Source organism: Nothoprocta perdicaria, unplaced genomic scaffold (genome assembly GCF_003342845.1).
Source record: "Nothoprocta perdicaria isolate Ctin4 unplaced genomic scaffold, notPer1 scaffold_148, whole genome shotgun sequence".
In the NCBI taxonomy this organism is placed as follows: domain Eukaryota; kingdom Metazoa; phylum Chordata; class Aves; order Tinamiformes; family Tinamidae; genus Nothoprocta; species Nothoprocta perdicaria.
In genome coordinates, this window is record NW_020454627.1 from 1085113 (window position 1) to 1112198 (window position 27086).

At 35.8% G+C, this 27086-nt stretch overlaps 1 protein-coding gene across 1 annotated transcript in view; it reads left to right on the plus strand.

Moving 5' to 3' along the window:
- The window catches only part of FAM155A (family with sequence similarity 155 member A), a 430602-nt gene extending 403720 nt beyond the window's left edge, over positions 1-26882 (plus strand). The window contains 2 exon segments of the mRNA XM_026034572.1: positions 15686-15857; positions 26339-26882. Of these exon segments, the coding sequence (XP_025890357.1) occupies positions 15686-15857; positions 26339-26634 (468 nt within the window). The 3' untranslated portion in view covers positions 26635-26882.
- The last annotated feature ends 204 nt before the right edge of the window (positions 26883-27086 follow it).

Consider the following 27086-nt stretch of genomic DNA (forward strand, 5'->3'; position numbering starts at 1 on the left):
AAGATATCTTTGACATTCACAAAGATGGCATCTTCTTTAAAAAAAAAGAATAAAACCTGTCAATATGGGAAAAAATAAAAGGATAATTAGCTAGGTCACAGACTAGCAAAGAAAGATCTGCAATTATTGCATTGAGTGCATTTAGGAAAGATGCATTTTGACAAAGAATCACAGCAGAGCTTCCAGACATAACAGGGCTTGATTGAGGAACAAAAATAATCACAAAATGACAGTGAAAAGTTAAAAATAGCAATGTATTCAGAAGTTTTAAAGCATGTCAGGTTTCCAAATAGAAACTTACAGATCAAAAATAACGTTCAGTCTAATTTTAACTAAAGAGATGTTAATGACCCTGCTTAAAAAAAGAATAAAAAGCTTTTCCTATTAAACTATTTTGAATAAATTTCCTATGTTTTTCTGTACTTTTTTCTTTTTCAGTCATTACTGAGGGAATGTAAAACAGAAGACGCAGACAGTGCTTTCGAGGCTCATACTAGTCGCAAAACCATCTAAAGATTTAGATTCCACAATCACTTAAAGTCTGTAAATGCACAGGCCTGCACAGGAAAAGTGTGGGCTCCTCATTCCCTCTGCGGCTTTTCTGACAGGCTTGCAATTCAAGATTCTGTAGGGATCTGTAGGTCTACTCTGCTAAAAGTAATTCAATAAAGAAGACTTAGTCTGTTTTAACATATGGCTACACTAGTATTATTGCCAGTACAAGGGTGGTACAGGGAATGTGCATCTAGGACAAAAATGTGGTGTTTGTAGGTCCAGCTATTTTAGTAATAGCTTCTATTTATGTTGACCTGAATTCATCATGGAACTACCATGTAGGAAATGAAGTAATTAAAGAACCTCTTTCTCAACTAAGTACTTGCACTATTAAAAAAAAAAATCTATTTTCTTTTGCAATTTATCCATTAGTGTTTTTGAATATGTTTTTTTTTTCCTTTTGCTAYAATAAACACATATCTTTTCACGCTCTCTTCCCATATATTCTCAGTTTTTAATAAAAGGTGCAGGCAAATTAGACCAAATGTTTACACTGAGTGCTTTTATAGGATTCTTCTTGACTTGACATATGGAGGCTATGGCTATGGTATATACCCATATGGTATACGTYCTTATTCTGTACTACAAGAAGCTAATGGCATTTTCTGAGCTTGTCCTGTGCTGTGGGGCATACCTCAATGAAACTGAAACAGAATTTAGTCATGGTGCTTGCTCCAGAAAGCTGGAACACCTTGTAAGACACCTATTCACAAGAAGACAGCCTGTGCCATCTATGTCTCATCAGTAAGTCTCTCAGTACACTATCTTGTTTTCACAGTAGTCAGTGACAGGTCTTGCACAGGATTAAGCCACAAAATTCAAAGTAGCTAGGATCACATATATTTCCTAATCTTTAAATCTGAAAGCTACAGACATTCTTAAATACTTAAACACTTGGCTTGTATACAAAAGGATTCTGCTCTCCTAAAGCAAGACCAAATTATTTTATTCAGGAGCAAAAAAATGACAACAGGGTCCACAAAAAGAAATCCAGTCCTTCATTATGAAGTATTTGTGGAAGACTCAGCTTTTCTTCCTGAAGGTCTTCAAAAATGGGAGCATACTGATTTAGTTTAGCATGATCATTATTTGAATCATGCTTTCTTGCTCCCACAAAAATGCTTTTGTAGTAAATGTTAACTGTAAGCCAAACATGGAAAAATATTTCCTGCTATTATTTTGAAACTGAGATCTTTCAGTTTTAGTATTTTTTGCCACCTTCCCTTCCTGCTTTTTTTGACATAAACCTCTATTCTTTACAACACTCATCATTCTATATACCCTACTCCTCCTTATTCATCTCCTCTTTAAAGCATCTTATCTTGATCTTTCACTCTTTCCTCAGAGGTCTCAGTCATGGAGCTCCTTTCCAATTTTCCCTAATCTTATGCCTCCTTTTTAAGGCATATCGTTTGTGAGATTAGCTATTTCTGGGCAGAGTATTCCAGGTGACTGTGTGTCATTGGCTATGCAGGAGATTGAGCTTGTTTCTCTCTAGTTTCCTAGCATTTGTGTATCCATCTGGTGTCTTTTCTTGGCTGTAAGTGCACAGAGATCTGCTGTGAACATCACTGAGCAGCAAGACCCAGATTATTTTCCTGGACTGACATATTAAATGGAAAGTCCTTTAAGGTATATCAGCAGTTAAAATTTTCTTCTCAAACGTTTGTTACTTTAAGGTTGTCAGCACTGAACTTCAGTGTTCATTCTTCAAGTTTTAAGTTCTTCTCAAGTTGTTAATATCCTTTTTGTACATGATTAACCTTTCTTCTTTGTGTCCATTTGCTTCTGTGTTGTTTAACCCTTTTTTCTGATTCATTAATATGTTACTAAACAAAATATAGTGAACATGAAAAACTCATGCATCTCATTTTTAACCTTTTGTACTGATGAAAATTGATTCCGTTTTCCAATCTTTTGTTTCCCCTTACCCAGTTTTTATGCATGACAATATGCTATGCTCAAGCATTAAAAGTTTAATTTGTTTACTATCCTTTTGAGAGACCTTCTGAGTGAATGTTTGCAGAGCTAAATAAGTTGCCACCAGCACTGCATTTTCACTGTTATACACTGAAAGAATTCTAAGTCATTACAATTTACCTTTGCAAAAATCATGCTGGTTAGCCTTGTCATATCACCATCTGCAGTATGTTTTATTATTTCACTTTGAAATACTATTTTAACCAGCTTATCAGCTTCCAAATATATCTGTGGTTTAGTTGTTAAAGTATGTCTGGATGACTCTGGGAATCATTCTGAAATATAAATTAGAATATTTTCTACTCTTAAGCCAACSAATCTATTAACTCTTTTTAATGACACATTGTATATTTTTTGGTAGCAGTTCTGATTTTTTTATTTTTTTGGTATCTTTCCAACTTTTTCTTCTATTATTTGCTGAACAAGCTGTAGCAACCATCAACAAAAACAAATACGAAAGACAAAACTCTTCATCTATTTTTTCCCCACTGATGTTAGTGACCTATGCAAATTGTAAGAAGTGTCAGCAAATACTTGCATTCCAATTTGACCCCTATGTAGAATATAAAATCATCCAAGAAAAATGGCAATGAAGCAAATATTTAAAAACAAGAAATTTGTTCAGAGACAAATGAGAAAAGAATCCTTCCCTCAAAGAGGAAGCAAAAACTGGCACAAAAATACTTCATCAATCAGTGAAAACATTTTGGCATGTAATATAAAAACACATTTTGTTCTGATACTATTAAAGAGGATGGAAATAGGCAGAAGAGAAACAAGGGCTACTTCTCTTTATGGAGATTGCAGCTGGTACAACTCTCACAGAGTTGTGTTATGCATGTTACAAAACTGTGCAAAGCTCTTTTGCCAGTTGAAAATGGTACCCGGTGTTATGTCTTGCAATTTCCATTCCAAATGGCCTCATGGGATTATTACATATCAAAAAAAAAATTCTCTGGACTAGTTATATAGAACCTATCCCACTATTAGTCAGGCATTTTGAAGATGAAAGTGATACAATAGGTAGGATGTATCATTATATATTATTAAAATCAGCTATTTCATCTGCAGAATGTTATATAATGCTGAAATCTTGCCCTTTTTCAAACAGAATTGCTGGGAGATTCTTTAGTACGTGCAATACGGTTTATAAAGGAACTGGATCTATTATCATATTCCAGGCTTTCAGATATGAGAAGACGTTATACCACTGTGAAACTAAAAAAAAGAATGTGAAAAGTGGGGGGAGGAGTGGGAGGGGAAAAAAGCTCACTGTGGACCATACCACAGGCAGATTGCATAGATCCTTACACAGAAACTTAAAGGTTCCTGCTCTTCTGAGAAGTCAGAGGTCAAAAGGCTTCATTCTAGTCCTAATGCAGGTGATTTACAAATTGGCTGGTGAGAGATAGAGATGTACAAAAATTTGCCGTGTTTTTCTGCAGTCTCCATCTACTCCTGCACTAACATGCTTCATTCTGCTGTGGCAAATGCCACAGAGCTTGCAGAGTTAACCACCACTGGGAAGCTCTTCATCTATGCCAGCTGCTCCTGGTGCAGAGCTAATGTGCCCTTCTGCAGAATATGATTTACTGACTGTGTGATCACAAGCTGCAGTCAKGGCCCTGAACTCAGTGTCCTCCCACCACCACCACTAGCCTGGGAGGAGTTTGGCTGCTTAGGTCCAAAACAGCTTTTGGAGCAGCTGTCTGGCCTTGAATCAGAGCTGTGTGATAAAGACTGCAAGAGGTTAGGCAGCTGCTGTTAAGCTCGGGACCTTGCCCTCTTTGGATCTCTGCATGTCTTTCATCAATCTCAGAGCAGCAACACACAGTTTGAACATGTTATTAAAAAAAAAAAAAAAAAAAAAAGTGTGTTAAAAAGAAAAAGTGTGTTAAATGTAAGGAAAGGATGTGGCACAACTTGAGGACACTGAATATGTAATAATGTAAGTTAGTGCAGGGGCTGTCTGGGTCCAAAAGTGTTTAGAGTAAAAAGTAAGGTCCGTCTACTTTGATAGTTTTTAAGTACAAATAAAGTTTAAAACAACCTTGATTAAAATAAATTTTCGTAGGTGATACAAATGGCAACATTTTACCTTGTTTTCCTTTGCTTTTTTTGGAAGAGGTTTCATGTTCTAAAACACYTGCCTTGCTCCTCATGCCACATATTTCCTCTATTTTCTGTATTCACTTGCTTCTTATTTTAAGCCTTTGTTAGCTTATTTGTTGAATTTTCAGTTGCTTATTTGGATTTAGATAAAGCATTCTTAAGTCAAAATGAACAAGACAAAAATTCAGTATCTAAGTATAATAAATGCTAAAGAGTTTACAATTCCAAAWAGAAAAAGAAACTTAAGAAATGAAAAACTATTTATCTGCATGCAATTGTACCAGCTTTTAGGAACTCCCCTCATGTTTTAGGATTCTGTAACAGCTGTTGGATCTTGATTGGAGATTTTTGTGGGCAATTAGTGAATTCTCTTCTGAACTCTTCTTAACATCACTAGAAATTAGGCAAGAAAACCCACAAAACAACAAAAACAAACACATGTCCTTAACTTGAGAAAGCAGAAGACRAACTTTGTCTAATGCACACTGGTAGTATGATAGTCAGCAGTACCAGTCTTCTGAGCAATGAGATGTTGAGCTGATTTATATACAATACTGTCACTTTAAAAAGTGATTGACAGCAGATTCAAACATAAAGRCTTTTTGGTCTTAACATGACAAGGTCATGAATTCAAATACATTTTTAGAGAAGCATATAAAACTCTAAAAGATATCTTTGTCCATTGAGAAGTGACTCCAAGTTAGAGGTCCTATAATCTGTAGGGCCAGGTTGGATACTTTAGGGATTATTCTTTTATTTTAATTGTATCTCATTTGAAAAAATTACTACAGTATTTGACTAGATGGAGTATTAATAGACTCACAGAATCAAAAGCTAGTCACTAGTAATCACCAGATTACTTACTTCTATAATCACTTAGTAATTTTCAGTTTCCTTTAAGCTTACCCAAAGAGCTATTTATGATCTTCAAAAGTAAGTTTCTTTGCAATATTAAGAGCTAACAATGAATTCTATACAGATGAGTTCAGGTTTTAAAGTATCATGAAACAATAGTGAAGTTAACCATTACGATGACCCTAGTTGCCTGGACGGTTAATCACCAGAAAAATAGGGCTAGTAGATTTGRGGAGGTTTTCTGCACACTATCTGTTCCTTGCAAAAGACTGATTTATTTGGCATGTAAAAACATTGTAGAAATCTTCTATGTATGTTTCTAATTTCCCTTAAAGATTACCAAAGTGATAAACACTGATATCATCTCCACTTCAGTAATTTCTCCATAATCAAAGAAACATATTTATATCAGTAGCTGGCATATCTGCATTTTTCTAGTCATCTTTTCTAATACAAACAACAAAGATGTGAGCTTGTCTTTCCTCCCATTTGTATTTGGTTAGAAAAAAATCTTATTATGTAGTATGTGAACTGAAGCAAAGATCAACAATGTTCTGGCAAATAAATTTCAACTTTGATTTACTTTTCTTCTATTATTGCTTTTTGGAATTTATAACTTTCAAATGAAATTATTTGTATGAGATATTAAAGTTTAATCTTCTAGTAAAACAGAGAGAGAGAAATTAGAAAAAAAAAAAAAAAAGAAAAAGTTTACCTATTTAATTTATTCCTATTTAGGAATCATGAAAAGGTTTTGTCCCTTTGCATTCACTGGCATCAAGTTCTTCTGGATAAATATAATGGATGAAAATATATTTATCTCATGTAATTCCAACCATGCACATAGAGAAAGTATTAATTATAACAAAATATAAAAGAAATCAAAGTTCAAAATAACGATCAGACAGCTGTGTTTGTCCTCAATTAATGGTGAATTTCAGGCATTAGTTTCAATAATATGAAACAGGCATTCTCATTTCCTAGTGWAGTCTTTTAATACAAGGAAGTTAAAACATTTATGTAGAAGGGAGTAGCTAGCAAATATTATGTCTGTTGTACAGCCTGCTCAGATTCTGATTTGTTTTCACTCTGGATCATAAGAAAAGAAAAAAAAAATCTCCCCGAACAAAGATTTGCATGTGTGTGTGTGTTAGTGATTTGTGTGTGTGATTTATAAACCAACTTTTCCACAAAGGAGAACAGTTTGAGTTAATAAAGTAAGATGACAAATTAAAAAAAAAAAAACAGTTATGCGCACAAAATAAAAAAAAAATGTAATGTGCATTTAAACTAAAATTTAATGTGCCATGCTTTTCTATGCAAACAGATAACAATAATTTTTGGAACATAAATATTTGAACTTTATTGAAAAAGTATATTTCATTTTTCATGTTGACAATGCAGAAATCAAATGGAAACCATGACTTTTTTGTCCATTGAAAATGTCAAGACAATCAAGTTGTTCCTATGAAATATCTTAGTTTCAGCAACCAGCATTTCCCAAAGCCATTGTTCTGTTGACATTTGCAACTAAATATAATGAGGACTGTTCAATCATGTGACTGTACCGCCAGCTCTCATTGGCAATAATCTCCTTTGGAAGCTTGATCCTTTCTATCAGATTATTATTTATGCATTATTTGTTTGTTTAGCCAGYTCTGTTCTAAGACTACCTCTGGTTTCAGAACATAACTGAGAAAAAAGTCCAATGGCAGAGAAATACCGTCAGCAGTCCAGCTGCAGTGCTTTTATGCAGAGGACTCTGCATAGGAGCTATTTTTATGCTGCAGCACACATGCAAAATACAGTTTTCCTGAAGTCAGATAGTCCTTACTACTCAAAACTGACAAAGTTCCTGGGGGAGTTCACATTTGTAACAGTACCCTTGTCAGATTTAATCAGATCTTGTACCAGTTAGCCATTATATTTCGGTTGTGTACTCTATATAAAATACACTTGTAAGCTATCTAAAAGACATCTCTGCTTGTACAGTAGGATATCTCAGGGTTTGATGCCCAAAGCAGACACTGGGGTTGACCCATGTCTTCATAAAAAGCAGCACTGTCACTCAAAACAACACAGAATACTCTGGTGATCCAAATGTAAAAAAGCTTTTTAGAGGCTGTACTGCTCAGACAGTGAGTTAGCTGGAAGGTGAAAGTAGTTATTACCTCCCTTCTATATAACATACATAAAATCTAAAGTGAATTTTACCGCAAAACCGTTGTCATAGAAGGAAGTAACTGTGCTCTTCTGCGGTATTGAATTGCTGGCATGGAATCCAAAATGAAATGTTCCTCTTATTCAAAAGTATTCCTTGATACACTCATCCTTCTTTGGCTGATGCTATGCCCAGTTCTACAGCAGTGGGTGTCTTTTGTAACTTGATCTAGACAAACAAAGATTTAGAAAGTTTTCCAGAGTTTTTCAGTAGCTTTTCTTTTATTTTGTTATTAACAATATCACAATTTATGAAGAGAAAGGTTATTATTTTTAATTTTCTAATTAACTCTGCGCTGTAAGAGTATGAGAACCTGGAACAAACTAAGATGAGGTAAAGGAGTAGTAAAGAAGAAGAAATGCTGAAGTAGATATTTTTWAAAAAATGTTTCAAATAAAGTTTGACGTGATCCCTCTAGGAAAGACAGCATAATTGGTAACGGAYGCAACCCAATATAACAGACATAGGAAATAATTCACCCACATTCAAAAAGAAACAAATTAAGGGACTTAAATATATGCCCTATCTTTAAATGCATGTATAATGTCTTTAGATATTTCATATATTCCTATCTCTACAAATTAGGCAGGCATTAAATATATAAAGCATGCACAGCRATGCATATGGATTGCATACAGGAAACGTGTTGCATACAAGAATCTTTAAAGGTTAGTTTTGGCTACAGGGAATTATATGCTAAAACTGAGGTTGATGGGAGGAAAGGATTTTCTTTTTAGCACCAGCTCACTCATTGTCAATAAGTCAGCATGAGCTGATGGCCACTGGGGTAGAACAGTACAATAAATTGTTCAAAGGCCACATCACTATTTTGCTATGCAAAAATAATGTTTTAAAAATGAGTGCTGTTCCAGGGTCCAGTTATGCTAGAAAAGTTCAACTCATGGAGTATGTTATTTCATGAACATTCTTGTAAAAATTGATGGATTAGTCAGTCATAGCCTAAGTATGCAGAAGGACTACAGGATTAAGCCGAGAATAATGACAAGTTTTGGTAGGAGCTCAACTGCAATCATATCATACAGTCTCAAAGCATTAATAATGCCTTTATCACAATAAAAGATACTTACCTGACATATTTGAAAATGTCAATGAACAGAATGATTCTGAAGTTTGTTCTTGAAAAGCCTCTTCCCTTTCAACCATTATATGATATTTAAAGTTGGTCTCTGAAGACTTCAGCTTTGTACTGAAGAATGAATATGGTGAAAGTTYGGTGTAAGGCAGTCAAAATTGTTTTCATTCAGAAAATTTGCTACTATGAAGACAGTTTCTGTTCTGACTTCTCTCTTCCTACGTTCTTTCTTTCYGTGCATCCTCCACATCTACACAGTAAGAACTCTTTAAGGCTTTCTAGACTCCCTTTTGTTTTACTATTTTGACAATCCAGTCAGCAAGATTTTTGTTCAGTCAGAAAAAAAAAAGTAAAAGTGATTTTCATGGAGAAGAGCTAAATAAACTCTTCCTTTCCTTGAAATATCACACTGTTCACTTAGAAATGTGATGATAACAGGTCAGGATTGAAGGGGGAAAGGGTGGGAGAAGAGTGCTGAATTYACGCCTTGAAAACTATGAAGAATTGGCAGCAAAAGAGAATGAAACTGATTGAGCTTTTCTTCTCAGTTGTACTGGTACATCTCACGCACTGTGACTCAGATGATTCAGGCTCCATACTCAATCTATTTTGACAGAAATTAGGCTATTCAGAAGCCTGTGCATTGTGCATGAATGAGTGTGCGAGAGTGAGAAAGACTGTGGGCATAGATGTATAGTAAATACAGCTTTAACTTCTCATCATTTTTGAAGTCTTAGTAAACACTGGTCATATGATTAAAATGAGCTTTGTGCCATTCTGCAACCAGTTGCAAGTCTTCTAGCATTATGTTGAGAGCTATGACCAGCTAACACAGRGTAGCCTCTGCACACAGCAGGGACAAACTACTGGATCCTCTCCAGGCAAATCATGCAGCCAGTGTAGCAAATAAGTCCGTCTGATGGCCTTTCAGGATCATGAAGAATAGTTCTGTGACAATCTAATTATACATGTGATGCAGGCAATATCYGGACTTCTCTTCCCTACATAAAGTCAAAAATAATTGTTCTTCTTGATCTCCTGAAAATAGAGGAGGAGGATTTTTTTTTCAAAATTCTCCCCACGTTTTTTTCTTCTTTAGTCTAAATCCATTATTATCTGTAATGATTTGACAAGCAAATGCATTTCAGTGTTTGTTTGTGTTCATTTACTGAATTGCTGAAATTCAAGAGTTATTCAAATAACTATTTGTGATGCATGATTGTTCACTAAAGTCAAAAAATATTTTTTTCTGCTTCCAAAACTGGTTTGGAACTTGCAACATGGAAATAGGATGAATTCCAAACAATGAATTAGATAATCTGCTTAATTAATTAATACATTTGTATAATGATATTATTTACCATTTACAAAAGCAGTAATATTTTGTGGCATCAATGCACATAAATAGAGATATATAAAACTATCATTGATCTGTGCACTTTTTGAAAAGTGCATTTGCAATATTGCCCTACAGGAATGAGATCATGTGGCTTAATTTATTTAGGTAAGCAAAATTCCAAGGCGGTCACAGAATCCATGGTGGTGGGACTGAGAGACACAATACACTTCACTCATGTGAAAGAAATAGTAATAGGTTTTATTGATATGGACAATGGTTTAACCAGATTCTATAGCATGATCATTTATTATTTACTGCGTAGGTTACAAGATATACATAAAATTACCATGGATATCCCCGCATTGAGTCACAGTGTTCAGATTGGAACCCCTTGCTTTCCAAACTACTTCTGAGGGGAGTCTGGGTACATCTGGATCCAGTCCTAATTCCAGACCTGGTCAATGGTTTATGACTAAAGAATTCTGTGCACAGTTATGTATGTAATTCAGTAAAGTTTGCAAGTTCAGAAAGCATTCTATATATAGTCACTTACCACAGATCTTTTGTGGCAAGGATCTCTTAAGTCAAGGGGTACCCTTGGGAGGCCTCCCTGCTCAAGGCGGGATCCTGGTATGCAGCCCACTGCCACGTAAGGACTGCTCAATGGGGTCTTGGGATGTCCTATATTTATGGGATAAGATGATTGACTTAGGGCTATTCTGGATAGCTATTCTTTCATTTCAACTCAGTTTGGGCTGGTATATGCTCAGTAAGCCCTTATCTTCTTGTTAGAATGCAGACATCAGGACTGTTATTGATGGTTATTGTCTGAATGGGGAAAGAGGTCAGAGAAGCAACTACCAGGATCAGATAATGTCAGGTAATTAACACCTGAATAGGACAAGGCTACGAATGAAAAGTCGGGTTGGGCTGGGAAGGTGTACACTTTTCATAGCCACTAAACCTTTCTGCGATGTTATAGCTATGTTTTTGTACATGGGAGTTAACCATATTTTTTCTGTGATGTCATTCCTGCATCATGTCTTGTCTGAAAACATAGATTGTTTTCTTGTTTCAAGTTTTGAGTGCCTGCAGTTCTACTGATGGCAATCTTTCACAGCAGAAGAGAGCTAGAAAGAGAGGCATAGTGGGAGTCCAACTCAAATCCCTCTAAGAAAATACATGCAGCACAGGAAATAAACAAGAATTGGAGATCTGTATGTGGTTCCAGGGCCAGGATCTAAGCGCAATTACTAAGATATGGTGGGACAGCTCTCATGACTGGAACGTGGCCATGGATGGCTTTGTGCTTTTTAGGAAGGGCAAGCCAGCAAGGGGAGGTGGTGGAGTTGCTCTTTACGTGTCAGAGCAACTGGAATGTACCGAGCTCAGCACAAGGGAGAAGGAAGATCAAGTCAAGAGTCTGTGGGTAATGATTAAAGTTCAGGCCAACAGGGGCAACACTATTGTGGGATTTACTACAGGCCTTCTGATCAGGATGAGGAAGTGGATGAGGCCTTCTGCAGGCAGTTGCAAGAAGCCTCTCGATTGCAGGCCCTGGTTCTTAAAAGCTACAGTTGACTTTAGAAAAGAGGGATGGGATTTAGCAGTATTGAGTCACCTCACACGGTTTTTGAATGTTTTCCTGGATTTTACTGCATAAGGCAGATTAACCTTTTTTTTTTAAGTGAATCATAAAATCGTTATGGTTGGCAAAGACCATCAAGTTCAGCTGTAATGAGCATACAGACACAAACATGATCTTTTGATGCCTAAATGTGACCTTTGTTTCATGAGAGGCAGCTAAGAGGTTACAGGTGATGATAGCATTCTATTTTTTTTTTTTTAGTTTTTTTTTGATTTGGAGCAATCACTGCTCAAACCTGCCTAAGAACAAAAGCTTTATTTTGTTACATGATAACAACATGATAGCTTTTACTAGACATGAACAATTCAATATATGTAACATTTTCGCTATCCAGATGAGCAATAAATCTGAAAACTTCAGATGATACAATGAAAATGATATGGGAAAATATTAATGGGAAAATATGTATACAAAATGCAACTAATACCTTGTTTATATATAATAAGAGGGACATTTACTATAACAATAAAACTTCGCATTTAGCCATTTATGTGCTTTAAGAAAAAAAAATCAAAGTATAGCTTCAAAATTCATACCAGAGTCATTGCACAAGCCAACATGTATTGTTATTGATGATTTTATACCCTTATGTGCATGTTTTAAGATTATGAAGACCAGCATTWTGGATTTGGTAGTTATAGCAACATTCCTTACCAGTACTAGATCCCCCAGTAAGACTGGAGCTCTGAGTCTGCTTAATTGTTGTGGTCAATCACGGGCCTTATTCAAAGGGTGCTGGGTAATGAGTGTTGCACAGAAATAAGAAATCAGCTTGAGTACTTTCCTGGGTAGCACATCTTTAGGTATATAAAACTTTGTTTTGTGTAAAAGCTGTGGTGCCTACAACCTCTAAGATATCTTAACAGAGCAGGAGAGATTACATCCTTGCTGTGAAAGTAGGCAGTTGTTAGATTATGTCTCTTCTAGTAAATAAGAGTGGGCAGTGACTGTTCTCTGGCCAAGAGGCCATACAGTCCAAAATAGTTCACCTGCACACATRAAAAACAACTTACTGGTAGTAGTCCCTGGAACATGAGTTTTCCCAAACCTTGCATGGTTGAGCTCGCCTTGGGACTGTGCTAGCTAGCTCAGGCCAAAACTTGCAGAGGCAGCGAGCTGCCAACTCGGTGATGTAGGTGATCACTGACCAGTGCTTAAACCTTAGTCTGACCTGAGTTCCTTATTCAGATGTGACTTTAGATTCTACCTCAGCTGAAATCTAAGTACCCAAGTATGAGTTTGGCAATTTTCTAACCCACTGACTCGTTCAGCTGCTCAGAGGTTTTGATGCCAATCCAAAGAAAGACTTGAAAGAAAAGGAAGACCACTGTGAGAAGGGCTGCAGCATTGCTGATCTAGGTTGCTTTGATGCACATGCCTCACCCACTACTTCTTGGAACTGCTGCAAATTACATCTGCAGATGTAACAACAAAACAAACCTAAGGTTTATTTGGAAGAAGCTGAGTATGGTATGGGAGTAGAAGGCTTGATAAATACCAGTATCTCACTACAGAATTGGTTATGGCATAACTGCATATCCAGACAAATCACTGAAAATCTTCTCAGATTTTCTGTAATCTGACAGGCAAAAAAAAAAAAAAAGAAAAAAGAAAAAAGCACAGTTTCCCAAAATGGAACCAGCATATTAAAAATCTTGACAGGAATTGTAGACGAGAGAGAGAGAGAGAGACGTTATTATGTAAGAGGATATAGAGCAGGAGGTGCTTATCTGAGAAACGGATCTCAGGAGATAGACTAATGCAATCTTTAAGCGTAGGGACAATAGTTCAAATGTGATTTTCAGTCAAAGCCTGAGGGCTTGTGAAAAGATCAGAGCAGGAAGATGATATGTATGAACTGCAAGTGGATACGTAAAAATGCTCACGGAAGACTATGATCAGGCTATTTATTTCTGTTCTTGAATAAACATTAATTTCCTGCTTATGTAGACACTGACTTTGTCTGTTATCTTATTATCTACTATTAGGTGCTGTTCAATACACTCCCTGTAGGCTGATATAAATTTTTAAATATTCATAATGCCTTATTGCTCTTATGTCAATCTTATTTTTTAAGGAATAAATTAGAGTCCATTTTAAATGCATCTAGAGTGTTGGACATAGAAAGAAGCATGTGTGAAGATGTATCTGCTCTCAAAGTTCCTATTTCCTACCAGTAGATTATACTTGCTAACTAATTAAAAATAGAAAAACAATTACTTTACTCCTTTCMTTGTTGAAAATGTCAATAGAGGATTTGAACCATTAAATATGGTGGGATAAACAGTCAACACCAGGAAAAACAATTGCTGCTTAGATGTAGTTTATTTAAGAACAGAAAGTACATACATTGCCTACTCTTCTGTCTCATTRATCATTTATTGCAGATAAGAGCCCCGTGTAAGCAATTAAAATTGAATTTGTAATGGAAACATGCTTGTTCTACAGAGTGCAATAGGTAAGAGCTACTATAAAGAGGTAATCATAAACCATAGATTAGTGATAATGGGTTCACTTTATCACCTAGCAACATCACCCATGCCTGCTGCCATTGCAAACAAACTAAAGTAAAAGTTTATGATGGTGGAACTACTACACTAGAATTAATTATTCAGTTTAAATCTTTACTGACTAACTAAAAAAAAAAAAGACCAAAAAACTAAACTAACAGGATGAAATATGATGAAATTGTGAAATTGTAGCAAGTCCTTTACTAAATTGYTCTTCTCAGGTGTCAGTTTTTGAACTTTCAGTACTAAAAATTGTGTTCATTATTAAAAACAGATGTAGAAAGAAGGAAAACAATCAGGTAACTATACTGCCTTTCAGCCTGTGGTAAAAGCAGAACTTCAGAAACTTAATTACTAAGGTTCTGAATGAATGTAGGAAGTTCTCATTATGTAACAAACTAGACAGCAACTGTCTAGCCAGTAAATAATGTACTTCAAAATAGATAAGTAGAAAATAAAAATGTGGAACAAGCAAATTTCCCTTGTACTTAGTCATACAGATGTATTATCACCTTGGTTGACTGGTGTCAGTTCTGTTTTTGTATGATCACCCATGTGAAGCATGTCTGTGTTTTGAAGACTCAGCTGAAGTCTTATGAGAATAGTGTGCTCAAAGGAGAACTGGATAAAGAAATTAAAGTCAATGTATTTATTATGTTCTTTGTTTAAACAATGACAGTTATGATAGTGATAATCACAACTTTTTAATGCCATTGCTATACAGTGTCAGCTAAAAACAACTATAATGCATTTTGCCCCCAGATGTATGTGCCCCCTCACTGCTACAGATTTATTCCCCAATCTAAAGCTATCAGTGTTCAGACACCCTAATGGATGTTTAAATGGTATGGACTGGATAGGGCTCTATTTGAAGAGAAGTAGCACCATCTATCGTGACCTGAAGGCTTAGCTTTACACAATATACACTAAGCAGGCCTGAGCTCAATTTGAAATTCTTTCTTTTACTCCTATTTCTATTTTTCCACACAAAGAATTCCAAATGGGATTAGTACCAGAGTTTCTCTGTGAAGTTAAAGTGCTAGAGTGCTAAGTGCTAGGGGTATTGTCTGTGTGAGTGTACACAATGGAAAGGTGCAATTTAGACAGGTACCTGTCTGCAAGCCAAGATAAAATACTAGCATTAGCCTAGCCCTGACTAACACTTTTAAATAGCTATAATTTTAAACAGCTTGGCTTTCATTTTTGAAACGTCTGGATAGTCAAATTTAAGAGTTTATTTTACTCAGGCGATACTCTCTTAGAATTTGATTTCATAAGCAACGTTAATGTAGGTGTGCTGTACAACGTGTACTTCTAGTAATGACAGTGCTATTGTCATCCATCTATACTTCTGATTCTTCTCTTTTTCCAGACTGTCTACAAAGCCTGGCTCTGTTCCCAGTATTTTGAAGTCACACAGTTTCACTGCAGCAACAGAATTCCTTGCAAGCAATACTGTTTGGAGGTTCAGACAAGGTGTCCCTTTATATTACCCGACAACGATGATGTCATCTATGGAGGACTATCAAGTTTCATCTGTACAGGTATAGTACAGAAAACCTCATCTCACTTATCTTTGTAAGTTTAAATGTGAAGGGGAATGTGGATAACACATCTTCTAGTAGTTTTAACTATGAGATTCAAAACATTTTCCTTACGGAAAAGATTCTCAGAGGTACTAGAATTTGAGCTCAGTTTTAGTAAGGCATTTTTTTGCTACAGYTTGCCACAGTCAATAACTATACAAAACAAAATTACTAAGTAAATTTGCTCTGGCTTTCTTTTATGTTTATTAATTTGCCGGAAGCTTCCAGTAGCTGTATGTCATGAGCTAAGAGAAAGAGTTAAGATCTTTTTTGACTGTATTCACCTTTCTTTAGGAATACTCKTCTATCAGATATGCAAAGAATCTGAGAAGTAGCTTGCAAGACTGTGCAGCATCTCTTGGACACTGAATGTGGACAGAAAGGGCTTTCATTAGTGAAGAATTATAAGGATTAGTGGTTCTTCTATGAAGAACTCATTCTTTCATCTCTTCTTCACTCTGGTTATATTCTGGGAGTATTTTTAATAAAACAATATTGTTAGTATAGGTCTGCATATGATTATTGAACTAATATGTTTAATTTTTCTTTCCATTCTGTTTCAAACAGAATGACTCAAACAGAGAGGTCTCAGGTACCTCACAATTCTACTTGCTCGACACTGATGAAATATTCACTCACACAAAACTAGAGTTTACATCAATGTCATCTGCAGGATCTTGGTGCCAATATCATCCCTTAATCTCAAAGATATTTAGGCATTTTATTCCCCTTAAACCAATCAAAAGAGATTTCAGCACCTCGATTATTAGACAGCACGGTCTAAATATCTAAAATCAGGTCATGTCAAGATGTCAAGAATATTCTATACCAGGCAAGCATAGTGTCTCTAGCAGCTCCCTGTGCCTTATATCCCATGTTCAGATTTAAGTGGATTATAGTAAGTAGATGATAGTAAGATGTTTACTATACTGCTGCTTGAAGATTAAGTCCACTGCACAAAATAAAACAATATTCATCCATATGCAAAAGACATTGTAATGAAGTGTAAGTTGAATTCTAATTTAGTAGTCATCAATAGGGTAATAGTGCTCAGCATTTGTCTTCAATGCATTTCATAAATATTAATTCCTTTCCAATATGAATATAGAGCAAAGAAATAAAGATTATTTTCCATTTTAAGATAGGATATATACACTTTTCAAAGATTCAAGGATTCCTGATAATTATTATCAGGGATGAGTTCAGGATGAGAAGGAGATTTTGAAAAGGATTAAATTCACTTTATTGAAGATAAAGTGTAAATGTCTACATATGTGAAGATAAAATGTAAATATCTACATATGAACTACACAATTAAACTCCCAATACCGTCAGTGAAGATGTGGTATATACAGACAGGATATCTCAGAGCTATTTAGTTCATCTTAAGCAAGTGTATGTACATATCTATCTGTCACCTGACTGGCTCTCTAGACCTCATTGCCTGGACTGGCTACACATTTTTCCCTGTAGCTGGCTTTAGTCCCTAGGGTGTTATTGCAGACATTTAAATCCAAGCTATCTCAGACTCATTCTTAGACTCAGCAGTGCAATAAAAAATGGTTGCTCAATATTTTTTTCCCTACTGGAACCAGGCACCCGGGTGTCAGTGGGACAGAACACATACCCACAAATCCATAGGCGGCAGCATACTGACACGAGGCAGTTGGGTGCAAGAAAAGATGCTGAGGAAYTGAGGTTCCCATTCAAACCTTTGCCAGGATACAGACCTGTAAAAACACCATGTTTTTAGATGGTAACATGGAACATAAACAGATCCAGCCACAGAGCAGTGAGAACTTAGAGTAATACTTTCTATGAGACTAAAGAATTTAATTTTTATGCAGCTTAATGAAAACAGAATTACTTCATGCAAAATCTAGCGTGCCTTACATTAACAGTCAACAGTTAAGCTGTCATTTGTTTGCAGAAAAAAATCATGAAAGCAGGTCTCCCGCATCTTGAGGGATCTTTTCTCCTAATGTTCTTTCTGTGAATTCCTGACCAGTAGACCTGTTCTGGGAATTTCTAGTTGTTGATCTTGCTGTTGCTGAGCTGCATGAATTTTATTAGAAAAAAAAAAAAAAAAAGAGTCAGACTAGAGGTATTTCCATTTAAGATTTGGAAATTTTGGAAATTATAACTGGTTTTCCAGTGTTCCCATCTGACTGAAGTTTACTATGAAACTGGCCGTTGTGCTCCACTACTGTAAATGAAGGGGGAGTAAATTTGGTTTTCAGCAATTCTTTATGAGCTGTATTTTGCCATTAATCTTCATTCATTTAAGTCAGGCTGGAACATCTGTTTTCCTCCTGACCGTGATAATATCCTACAGAGAGCAGAATCCTACCTGTTCTTTTTCAAAATCTTGACTTTTAGAGGGATCCAGCAGGAAGTGAGTATGCCGGAGTGAGATTTCTTTCCCCACTATAAAACAAATGAAATACTGTCTGGCTGGGCTAAGGAATACTGTTAATTCTAAAATATTGTCTGGAGACAAACAACTCCTGCTTTTGAAATGATTTCTCACTGCTAAATTTCAGGAATTTGTAGATCCCTGTTTTCACCAATAACATCTTAGAAGCAACAGTTTTATATTCAGGATGCCTCCTTCTCTTCTCCATGGTAACAGACTATTTCCTCCAAGGTCCAGTAGAGATTTAGGTTAATGGAAAGACAGAGGATGTTTTCCAATAAAATGTTTCAATGCATTGTGGAAAGCGAGTAAGATAAAAAGATGTATTGGTTATAGGTCTTTTTACTTGATGTTCAATACAGCACAGAGCAAAGGATGTAAATGCTACACACTGTTTTCCAATTGCAGCTAGATAAGAGGTCAGCTGCTGTTACAATACCAGATTTTTACCTTCCCTGTATAGCTGTAGGGTGATTTGTAGTAGCAAAGCAGAGACACCTAGTGGAAAGAGAGGGACAAATCCACATTGCCAAGAATAAGCCGTGTCACTTTCCTTCCTTGAAAATATTCTTTATCTCATGGTGAAATTAATGAATATCAGAACAACTTAATAATAGTAGGAAACTATGACAGGAAACCCACATACTTCTCTCTCTCTTTCTCTCTCTCTCTCTCTCTCTTACTAAATACTAAAGCAGTATTTTCTAGAGGCTGCAGACTGTAGAAAAAGTACTGGAATACTTAAAAAGGAACGTTAAGAACACTTTTATTCTTCCTTAGAAGGTCCATTAAAAGAGTATAAGAATACCTACTTTTTTTCCCAAGCAGTTTTAAAATCATTGTGATCTTACAGTTCCTAAATGGATGTATTGTAAAATGCTTCAGAAAGCTTCAAAAAGGGAGAAAGGTCATAAGGAGAGACACTGCAGATGGCCAGTTGCAGACACAGGTTGCTAAGAGTCATGTATGGCAGTGGTGTTCCTGTTCTTTTCCAGTTCTTTGACAGCATTAAATCAAATCCAGCAGGATTTGAAGAGACATGATGCTTGTAGTTTCTAATATAAATTAATAATGACTTCTTGGACTCCCATAGGATTGGTATAATGGATAAGATGCACTCTAGTCTAAGAAAGTCATACTTGTATACCTCCAGTGAAAGCACAGACAGGGAATTGTGCGAATAGATACTAGTTCTGTATCACTGGAACTTGTCTTTCAGAAAAATGCATGTGGGGCTGTGAGAGAATTATGGTGCAAAAGAAAGTACCTGAGTCATTAATCAAAACAATCAGAATCACAGTGTGGGTCTGATTATAGAGAACATACAGTTAGCTAGGAAAAAAAAAAGTTTTTTTACTTTTTTTTTTTCTAGGAAATAGAAAGAAGTGTCTGAGTTTTTCTGTCAGGCATTGTTCTGGAACACATACTTTTTCATATTCATTAAAATTGAATGTTTGCTACAAATTTAGACTTTTGGAGTTTATACTCATATGATTAAAAGTTTCCAGTAGTTCTATCTAACACTTCTTTGTGCAGCTCAGAGCAGAGCCTTCTGTAAGGGGGATAATAATACTATTTAGACATGTATGCACACATACACAAGAATATGACTGTGTCCCAAGCAAAGTCAGGAAAAGTTTTTAATTGGAGAGTTCTATGAAAAACAGTGTGAATACCAGAGGGCCTGTCTTATTTCATAGATTAGTCATCTTTTTCCTTTTTTTTTCCCCCCAATGTGAAAGGTGCATGTGAAAGATTTCTTTCTCACATGCTCCTGGGGTGTGAAAAGAGAGTTGAAAAATGAAAGGTTGCCTATGCACAGAGCTCTGAGAAAAGGCTACTAATACCTCCTATTTCCTGCTTTTGACATGCCTTTCAGAGCAGTGTGGTCCAGCAGCTGGTCTATGGACTGCTCCATGGTCTGCTTCTGTCTGCCACCAGACTGCAGAAAAATAGAGAGGATGCAGAAGCCATAAATGTGGAAGCCAAAATCATCCTCTCAGGCCTGCAGTTTGCTCAGCCCAGAAAATGCAAGAGCTCTTGCATTTTAATGTTAATACAGACACAGCCAACCCTGACTGCTGAGAGTCAGGGTATCTGCATGCCAAGTCTGCACCACGTTAGAGTTCAGAATTAGAGTTACTTGTATTGCTGAAGGCATTCTTTGCCATGGACAAGATTTTGGGCCTCTTTATGCTTTGTGGTATACTGGGACCAACAGCCAGCAGCAAATATCAGGCCTTCAATCCCAGCCTTCTCCTCACCCTCTCTACACTTACAATAGATTTTAGGGAGTTTAATTGAGCACTCAAGTTCCCCTGTCAAGGACAAGAAGGGCATGTGTTGGAGGTGATGGAGGTGATGTGTTACATTAGCTTTGTCCAACAGCAGCATGTCGCCCGCAGGAATTCCCTTGGGCCGGTATCATCAGAATAGGGCTGCTGCCACTAACAGGAAAGTCGTATTTTTCTGCCTTCTTCCTTCCTATTCTGATATCGTTTAAATTAGAAAAGGAAAACAAGGGAAGGGACAAAGCAGGGAAAGAGTTAATTCAGGTGCTTTGAATCACTCAGATCTTTCCACTGGCTACATACTAATTAGACTCCAACGTCATCTCCTCTGAATAAGATCTCAGTTACTTGGAAGTCATGGTGTGAATACTCTTCCATATATATATWTTTTTTTTCAAATATCTAACATATGTTTAACTGATCTGTGCAAATTAGCACTTCTTCAAAAACTCTTCCTTTTTTTTAATATGATGAAGACTATTCATCACAAAAAAAGCTATCACTAGTAACATTTGAGAGCATACAATGTTATTTCTAAGAGTGTAGTGAGAATTATTACACAGATCTAATTCTCACTAATCTGTAGTAGGAGCTACAGGTTAGTGTTAGCTGACTATCAAAGATCAACAAAAGTATTCTGAGGATTTCTTTAAATTACAGCTACCTCTCAAGGGGAGGATGTAGCACACTTCATTAAGAAATATTCGCTCCAATAGAATATTCCTAAATTCAGTAAAAAAGCACTTTCCTTGAGAAATCATGATATATGGCTTGTCTCATCACCTGTTCTTTCTTTGTAGAACAATTCAAGAAGAGATAATCTCTGAATTCAGTCTCCTTTCTGTTGCTCCACACTCCCAATGTATATATATACTCAATACAAATTCTTACTCTAAAAATAACTCATAATGATGTGTCATTTGCCTCCTGTCTACACCTCTTAGTAGGTCCTAAAATATCAGAGCATTAAGCCAATACAGACAGCAGGACAAATCCATTTATGTTTGACAACCATAGTTTAAATCGTTACTAGCTGTGGATCTACTTACAAAGAAAATTTGACATGGCTTTACTGTAGAATCTGCCAACTAAATACCTCATCCTTTCTAATCTAGCTTTCATCTAGAAACCTCAGTGTTGGGGCTTTCCCTTGAAGCAAGTCCTATGGCATAATTGCCTTATTACCAGCAAACCCATTCTTCTTAATTAAAAATAACCAAGACAGTTAACCTATTGATATCCTTTGACTTTCTAAGGCAACACAAAGTGCATATACATATGATCCTTYCCTTTCTTATCATGCCATTTCATCAAAAGCTATAGAATAAAAACTGGAGAGAATTGGAGAAAGCCACATGCTTGCTGGAAGCAAACTTTCTGAATCTTCTCCTTTATCTCAACACAGTACAGCTAAAAAAGCCAGTATGTTACCTTGAGAGTCAGCTATTTATTTCTCTGTCTTACAGCAGCTAAGTTGATTTTATAGGGATAATATTAATTTAAACAAGTAAGGGGAAAATGGTCCTGTACACGTTTTGGGAAAACAATATAGATATGGTGAAGAAACACAGTGATTTTTTTTTTCTTAAATATGAACTCATACACAGAACAAAATGCTCCAGAAACAGCTGCCTGAAATATTCACCAACATAGAGTGATAAAAAAATTTAAAACACAGCAATCCAAATCTCCTCTGACAAGCTTGTAATAGGAATAGAGTCTGAAATGCAAATTAACTTTTTAAAAAAGCTAAACATCATTCCTCACCAGTTTAAGGATAATCTGTCTGACTAGAGGATGACTTATTTATCTTTAAGGCTTCTTCTGTTTCATTTTATTACTTTTCATAACAGGAAGAATATAAAATATTGGTCTGAACAGAAGAATCATAATGTGTCATGGGCACAGCAATTTAGAAATTGAGGCAATCATCTGGATAAGATCAGAGAGAGATGCCTTCCAGATCAGATTTAAGCAAGCAGTGAAATCTAGTCATGTAACATGTAATGTGTTTCTTTGCCTTCTGTAGCTAGAAAATGCTAATATTGAACTTGCAGAAATAATTCCTCATAAACTGAAATGTCACACAGTGTGTTGGCATTCTCTGACACAGTGATGTCACTTCTGAATGGATCATTCTTGGCAGACATTATTTACTTTGTACTTCATAACAAAATGGAGCACTCAAAACTTCTGGTACACTTAAATAAAAATCCACTTACCTAGATTTATTTTCTTGTTCATGTTCTTTTCTTCAAGCAAAGAAGCTTGGTATATGTCTTAAAATAAATCAGAAATCTTTGTAAAAAGGACTTTAGTTCAGAGTTATACCAAAAGAAAATGAAAGGAAAAAAAAAAAAAGGTCTATTTTACTGGATTGGCTTTCCAAAATATTTATCACTCAAATTACAAAAACTAGTATATCAGCCAGACTACTTTCCTTTGATGGTGAATGGAAGATGCATATTACTATGTCTCCATGCTTCCTTTTGTACCAAAGAAACCAACAAGTTGTCAAATCCAGATCAATCAAAAGATCCAGCTATATGCATGACTAACATCCTGCGTGTACTGGCGTGACACCTACAAATGCAATAAATGCTTTTTCATACTGGTATCTATACAAAATAAATGCACGCAGAAACCACAGCTCTATCTGAGTTAGCTTGTAACCTAACAGGTTAGCAGACCGTGCATGACCCTTGCAATTTTTATTCCTTTATAGGAATACATGCTTTGTTGCCTTTCCTCCAAATCTGATGCTTATGCCGTCATACCTATTTATTTCAGTATGATTCATCTGGGTAGGATACATGGAATTTATCTGCAGTCATGTCTCCATTAGCATAATCTCAGTCAAATGAGTAGCCTTAATTCTTTTATCAGGTGCACAAACACACACTCTCTACAGTGGTGGTTGCTTTGCTGCTGATTAAAATGTTACCTGCATGTGGAAGAAGTGTCTTGTTGTAGCAAAGACATCGCTTTTTTGTGACCTTCGTAAGTCGACACATATCTACCTGCAGAGTGGTTTGATACTGCAATGGCCTTTGCAAATTCTAGATCCTTGATTAAAATCAGGACCCAAGATTCTTTACACAGATTAAGATCATATCTGATGAAACTCAGGAGAGGGTTAGGAAAAACTATAGAATGGGCTTCCGGTGAGAAATTTAAGCAAAATATGTGAAAAGCAAAGTAGGATTCCAGTTAGGAATGGCAGCCAGTCTCAGAAAAAATTATCAAACATCCAACACTACAGAATAATGACATTCAGAAAATAAGCTGTAAAGACAGAGGGAGAGAATGTGAGTGTTCATTCCTTGCTTCAAACTCTGTTCTGGTATAGAAAGTTTGAATAGAAGAACTTTTTTCTTCCGTTTTTTTTAAACTTCCATTTTCCAAGACTAATGTAAGGTCTCTAATAAAGTCACTTATTTGTAAGCCTTTGTCATAATAGGCTAACTGATTAGCTCAAGGAGGCCAAAGACTATCATCTGTTTGACAGCAAGGCACAATAGTGAAGTTTTATTATTTTTAAACAAAAGTCATGAAAAAAATGCTAAATGTTGTGAAACTGTCATATGAAGACAAGTTCTATAGTTAACTAATTATGAAATATGTAACTAAAATCAGAGACAAAATTCTATTGCTGAATTGAAGTACTGAGGAAATTCAATTTTGCAGGAAGGACCAAATGCAGCTTTGAATAAAGAGCTACATTGAATTTATTCATAATTCATTAACTGTAGACGAACAATTTAAATACCTTTTGATTGCTGTCTTGTACATATATATATATGTATGTATGTATAGACCTTGATTTCAAAGGAAGTCTGGGTAATTCTGTAATGAGAAAGGCAGGAAATATAGTTGAAATGGTAAACAAGCCTCAGTAGGATCAAAGCATTAACTATTTTCTGTGCCTCTTCAATTATCACAAACAGTTTGAGCTACTGCAGTCACAGAACAGATTGCATGATTATCTACTTTGGGGGGTATTGTATATGTTATGATGCAAAAAAATACACTCACAAACACAGCAAAATATGGTCTCAGAAAATAAATTTGCAACAAGACTGTTTTATTGCATTTGAAATAAACAATTGATGACAAGTCCCAGAAGGTTATAGAGTTTTTTTTCCAAAAACCTGAAACACATTTAGCTATGATCTGAAAGAGGATAAATTATTTACAGGTATAGTTACCTAGCATCAAACAAGAAAGCAGGAAATCAAACAAGCTGTTCTAATTTCTGAATCTCAAAGAGCTTGGTTGAATTCAAAAAGAACTGAACCTTTTTGGGGACTCGGATGAAATAACAGATTGTTAAGTGAGTTATTCAGATATGTGAAAAATACATGTCAGTCTATGCTTGGAAATACCCAGTGTACTCACTTTTATTTTAATTGCAGATCAATGTTATGGAAGTAGGAATGAAAGAGTTCAGTTTTACCTCAGTTTAAGGTTTGCTGTTCCATTTACAAGGTACTCACAAAGTATAGGCAATGTAATTCCTGGGCCCAAGAATGTGCTGGGCCCAAGGCAGTGCTTTTTGAAATTAGTATGGTTGACAAGATACGTTAGAAAAAGATCTAATTCTTCCTCCTAAAAGCACAATCACTTCAAAAAATATGTCATTTTTCTCAAAATCCTGATCCTAATATTTCAACCTAGGTATGTTATTTTCCACCAAAATCTAGAACTATCATTGAGCAAATATTTACTACAATATTTATTTCAGCATCAGCTTAAGTGCAGGAACGATATTTGTCCATTAAGTTGACATTTTTGCATTTAACCTTTAATTAAGAATGCTAAATTCAGTTCTTTTAATTTAAGAAAAGTGTATGAGGAGTAAATTGGTCATATTACTGTTGCATATATAATGCAGATAGCCTTGATAATTACTAAAATGATGATGGTGTTCCTTGGAAAGATTGGAATTCCTTTAACTGTTTTAAAATACATGCTTGGATCAGATTGGGGAATTCAGTATAAGTTCCAAGGACAAAAATGACCTAGCTGCACAGTAAGAAATATCAAGAGACCTAATTATACAGGAAGGAAAGACTGTTCACACATCTGGGATATACAGAGAAGAACTGCTCAGCCAGAGGTACTTAGTTAAAATAGGGTAAACAGGTGAACTCAGAAAAGCTCTCTTTGGAAAGTTTTCCTGTAAGATTGTTCTGCAGCTGTACAGCTGGAGGTATAATGGTCTAACAACAATTGGTCTTTAATGTCAAACTTCCCATGCACAGTGTTATTGTGAGTACGTATTCACAGACTGAAGAATTTCAAGAATATCTTGGCAAATTTTGTGAAAATGTCCAGTTTAGTTTCTTATTTTTTAATTCATCTAGAATAGGGAATAAGTTTATGTATCAGTTTTACTAATGGAGGAACTCAAAAACTGTTTGGTAACTCCATATCTTTCCACAGTCATGCTCAGGTTCATACTAATATTGAATAATCTTTTGATGCTATTTGATGTTGTTTCTTCCTAATAGACTGAATGTCTGACTGAAATCAACAATCCTTTTTAGGCAAAATGGATTGAATTCAGCAATACTTGCTATGCAAAAATGGCAAGTGTTTTGAAGGCCTCAAGCTAACCCTGAGATCTGGATTGAGTAGCTTAGCTTAAACACGTTCCTTTCCATTGAAGTGCCAGCATCTGCAATTCTTATTCTGTGGGATGTTAATTTTTGCTTGTGTTTACCCTACAGGGCTCTATGAAAACTATCCAACCAATGCAGAACCAGAATGCTGTGATGTCAGATGGGGACTATTATCAGATCATCAATCCAAAGGGACTATAAAAACAAGTGGCTCAACAATGTGTCACAGGACATCACTCACAGTTTCATCAGCATCAAGACTGTGTAACAGCAGACTTAAACTGTGTGTTCTTGTATTAATTCTCTTACATACAGTACTTACAGTCTCAGCAGCACAGAACTCAACAGGACTGGGCTTTGGAGGCATAACAACTTTGGAAGATAATTCAACCAATGAGGAATAAAAGAGAGGATTCACCTTATATGATAGAAACACAACAGGCCCAAAGGACTAGAGTCTAATATAACAAATACTGAGTGCTTTGCCCTCAGATCTCTTCATGAATGACCTTTTGGGTAAAATAAAAAGATTGGGCCACTACCCAAAAAACAAGGACACATGAACACAGCTTTTTATTGACTAAAAGGCTGTATGGTGACTTAAATTTCTCACACCATTTTATACACTGTGTTTTAATGTTTGGAGTTTCTTTTTTTGTTTGTTTTTTGCACTTGTTAATACAGGATTTTATTTTTGGGACGGTTTCTCAAAGCTAAATTAAGTCTTTTCTCTGTCGATATATTTCTAGTCATCGTGTGTGTTCATCTGATAGTTCTGTCTTTTATGTCCTGTCAGTTTCTATTAGAGGAATGACTGCTATGATTCCATGACATAGCAAAAACTAAACAACAACAA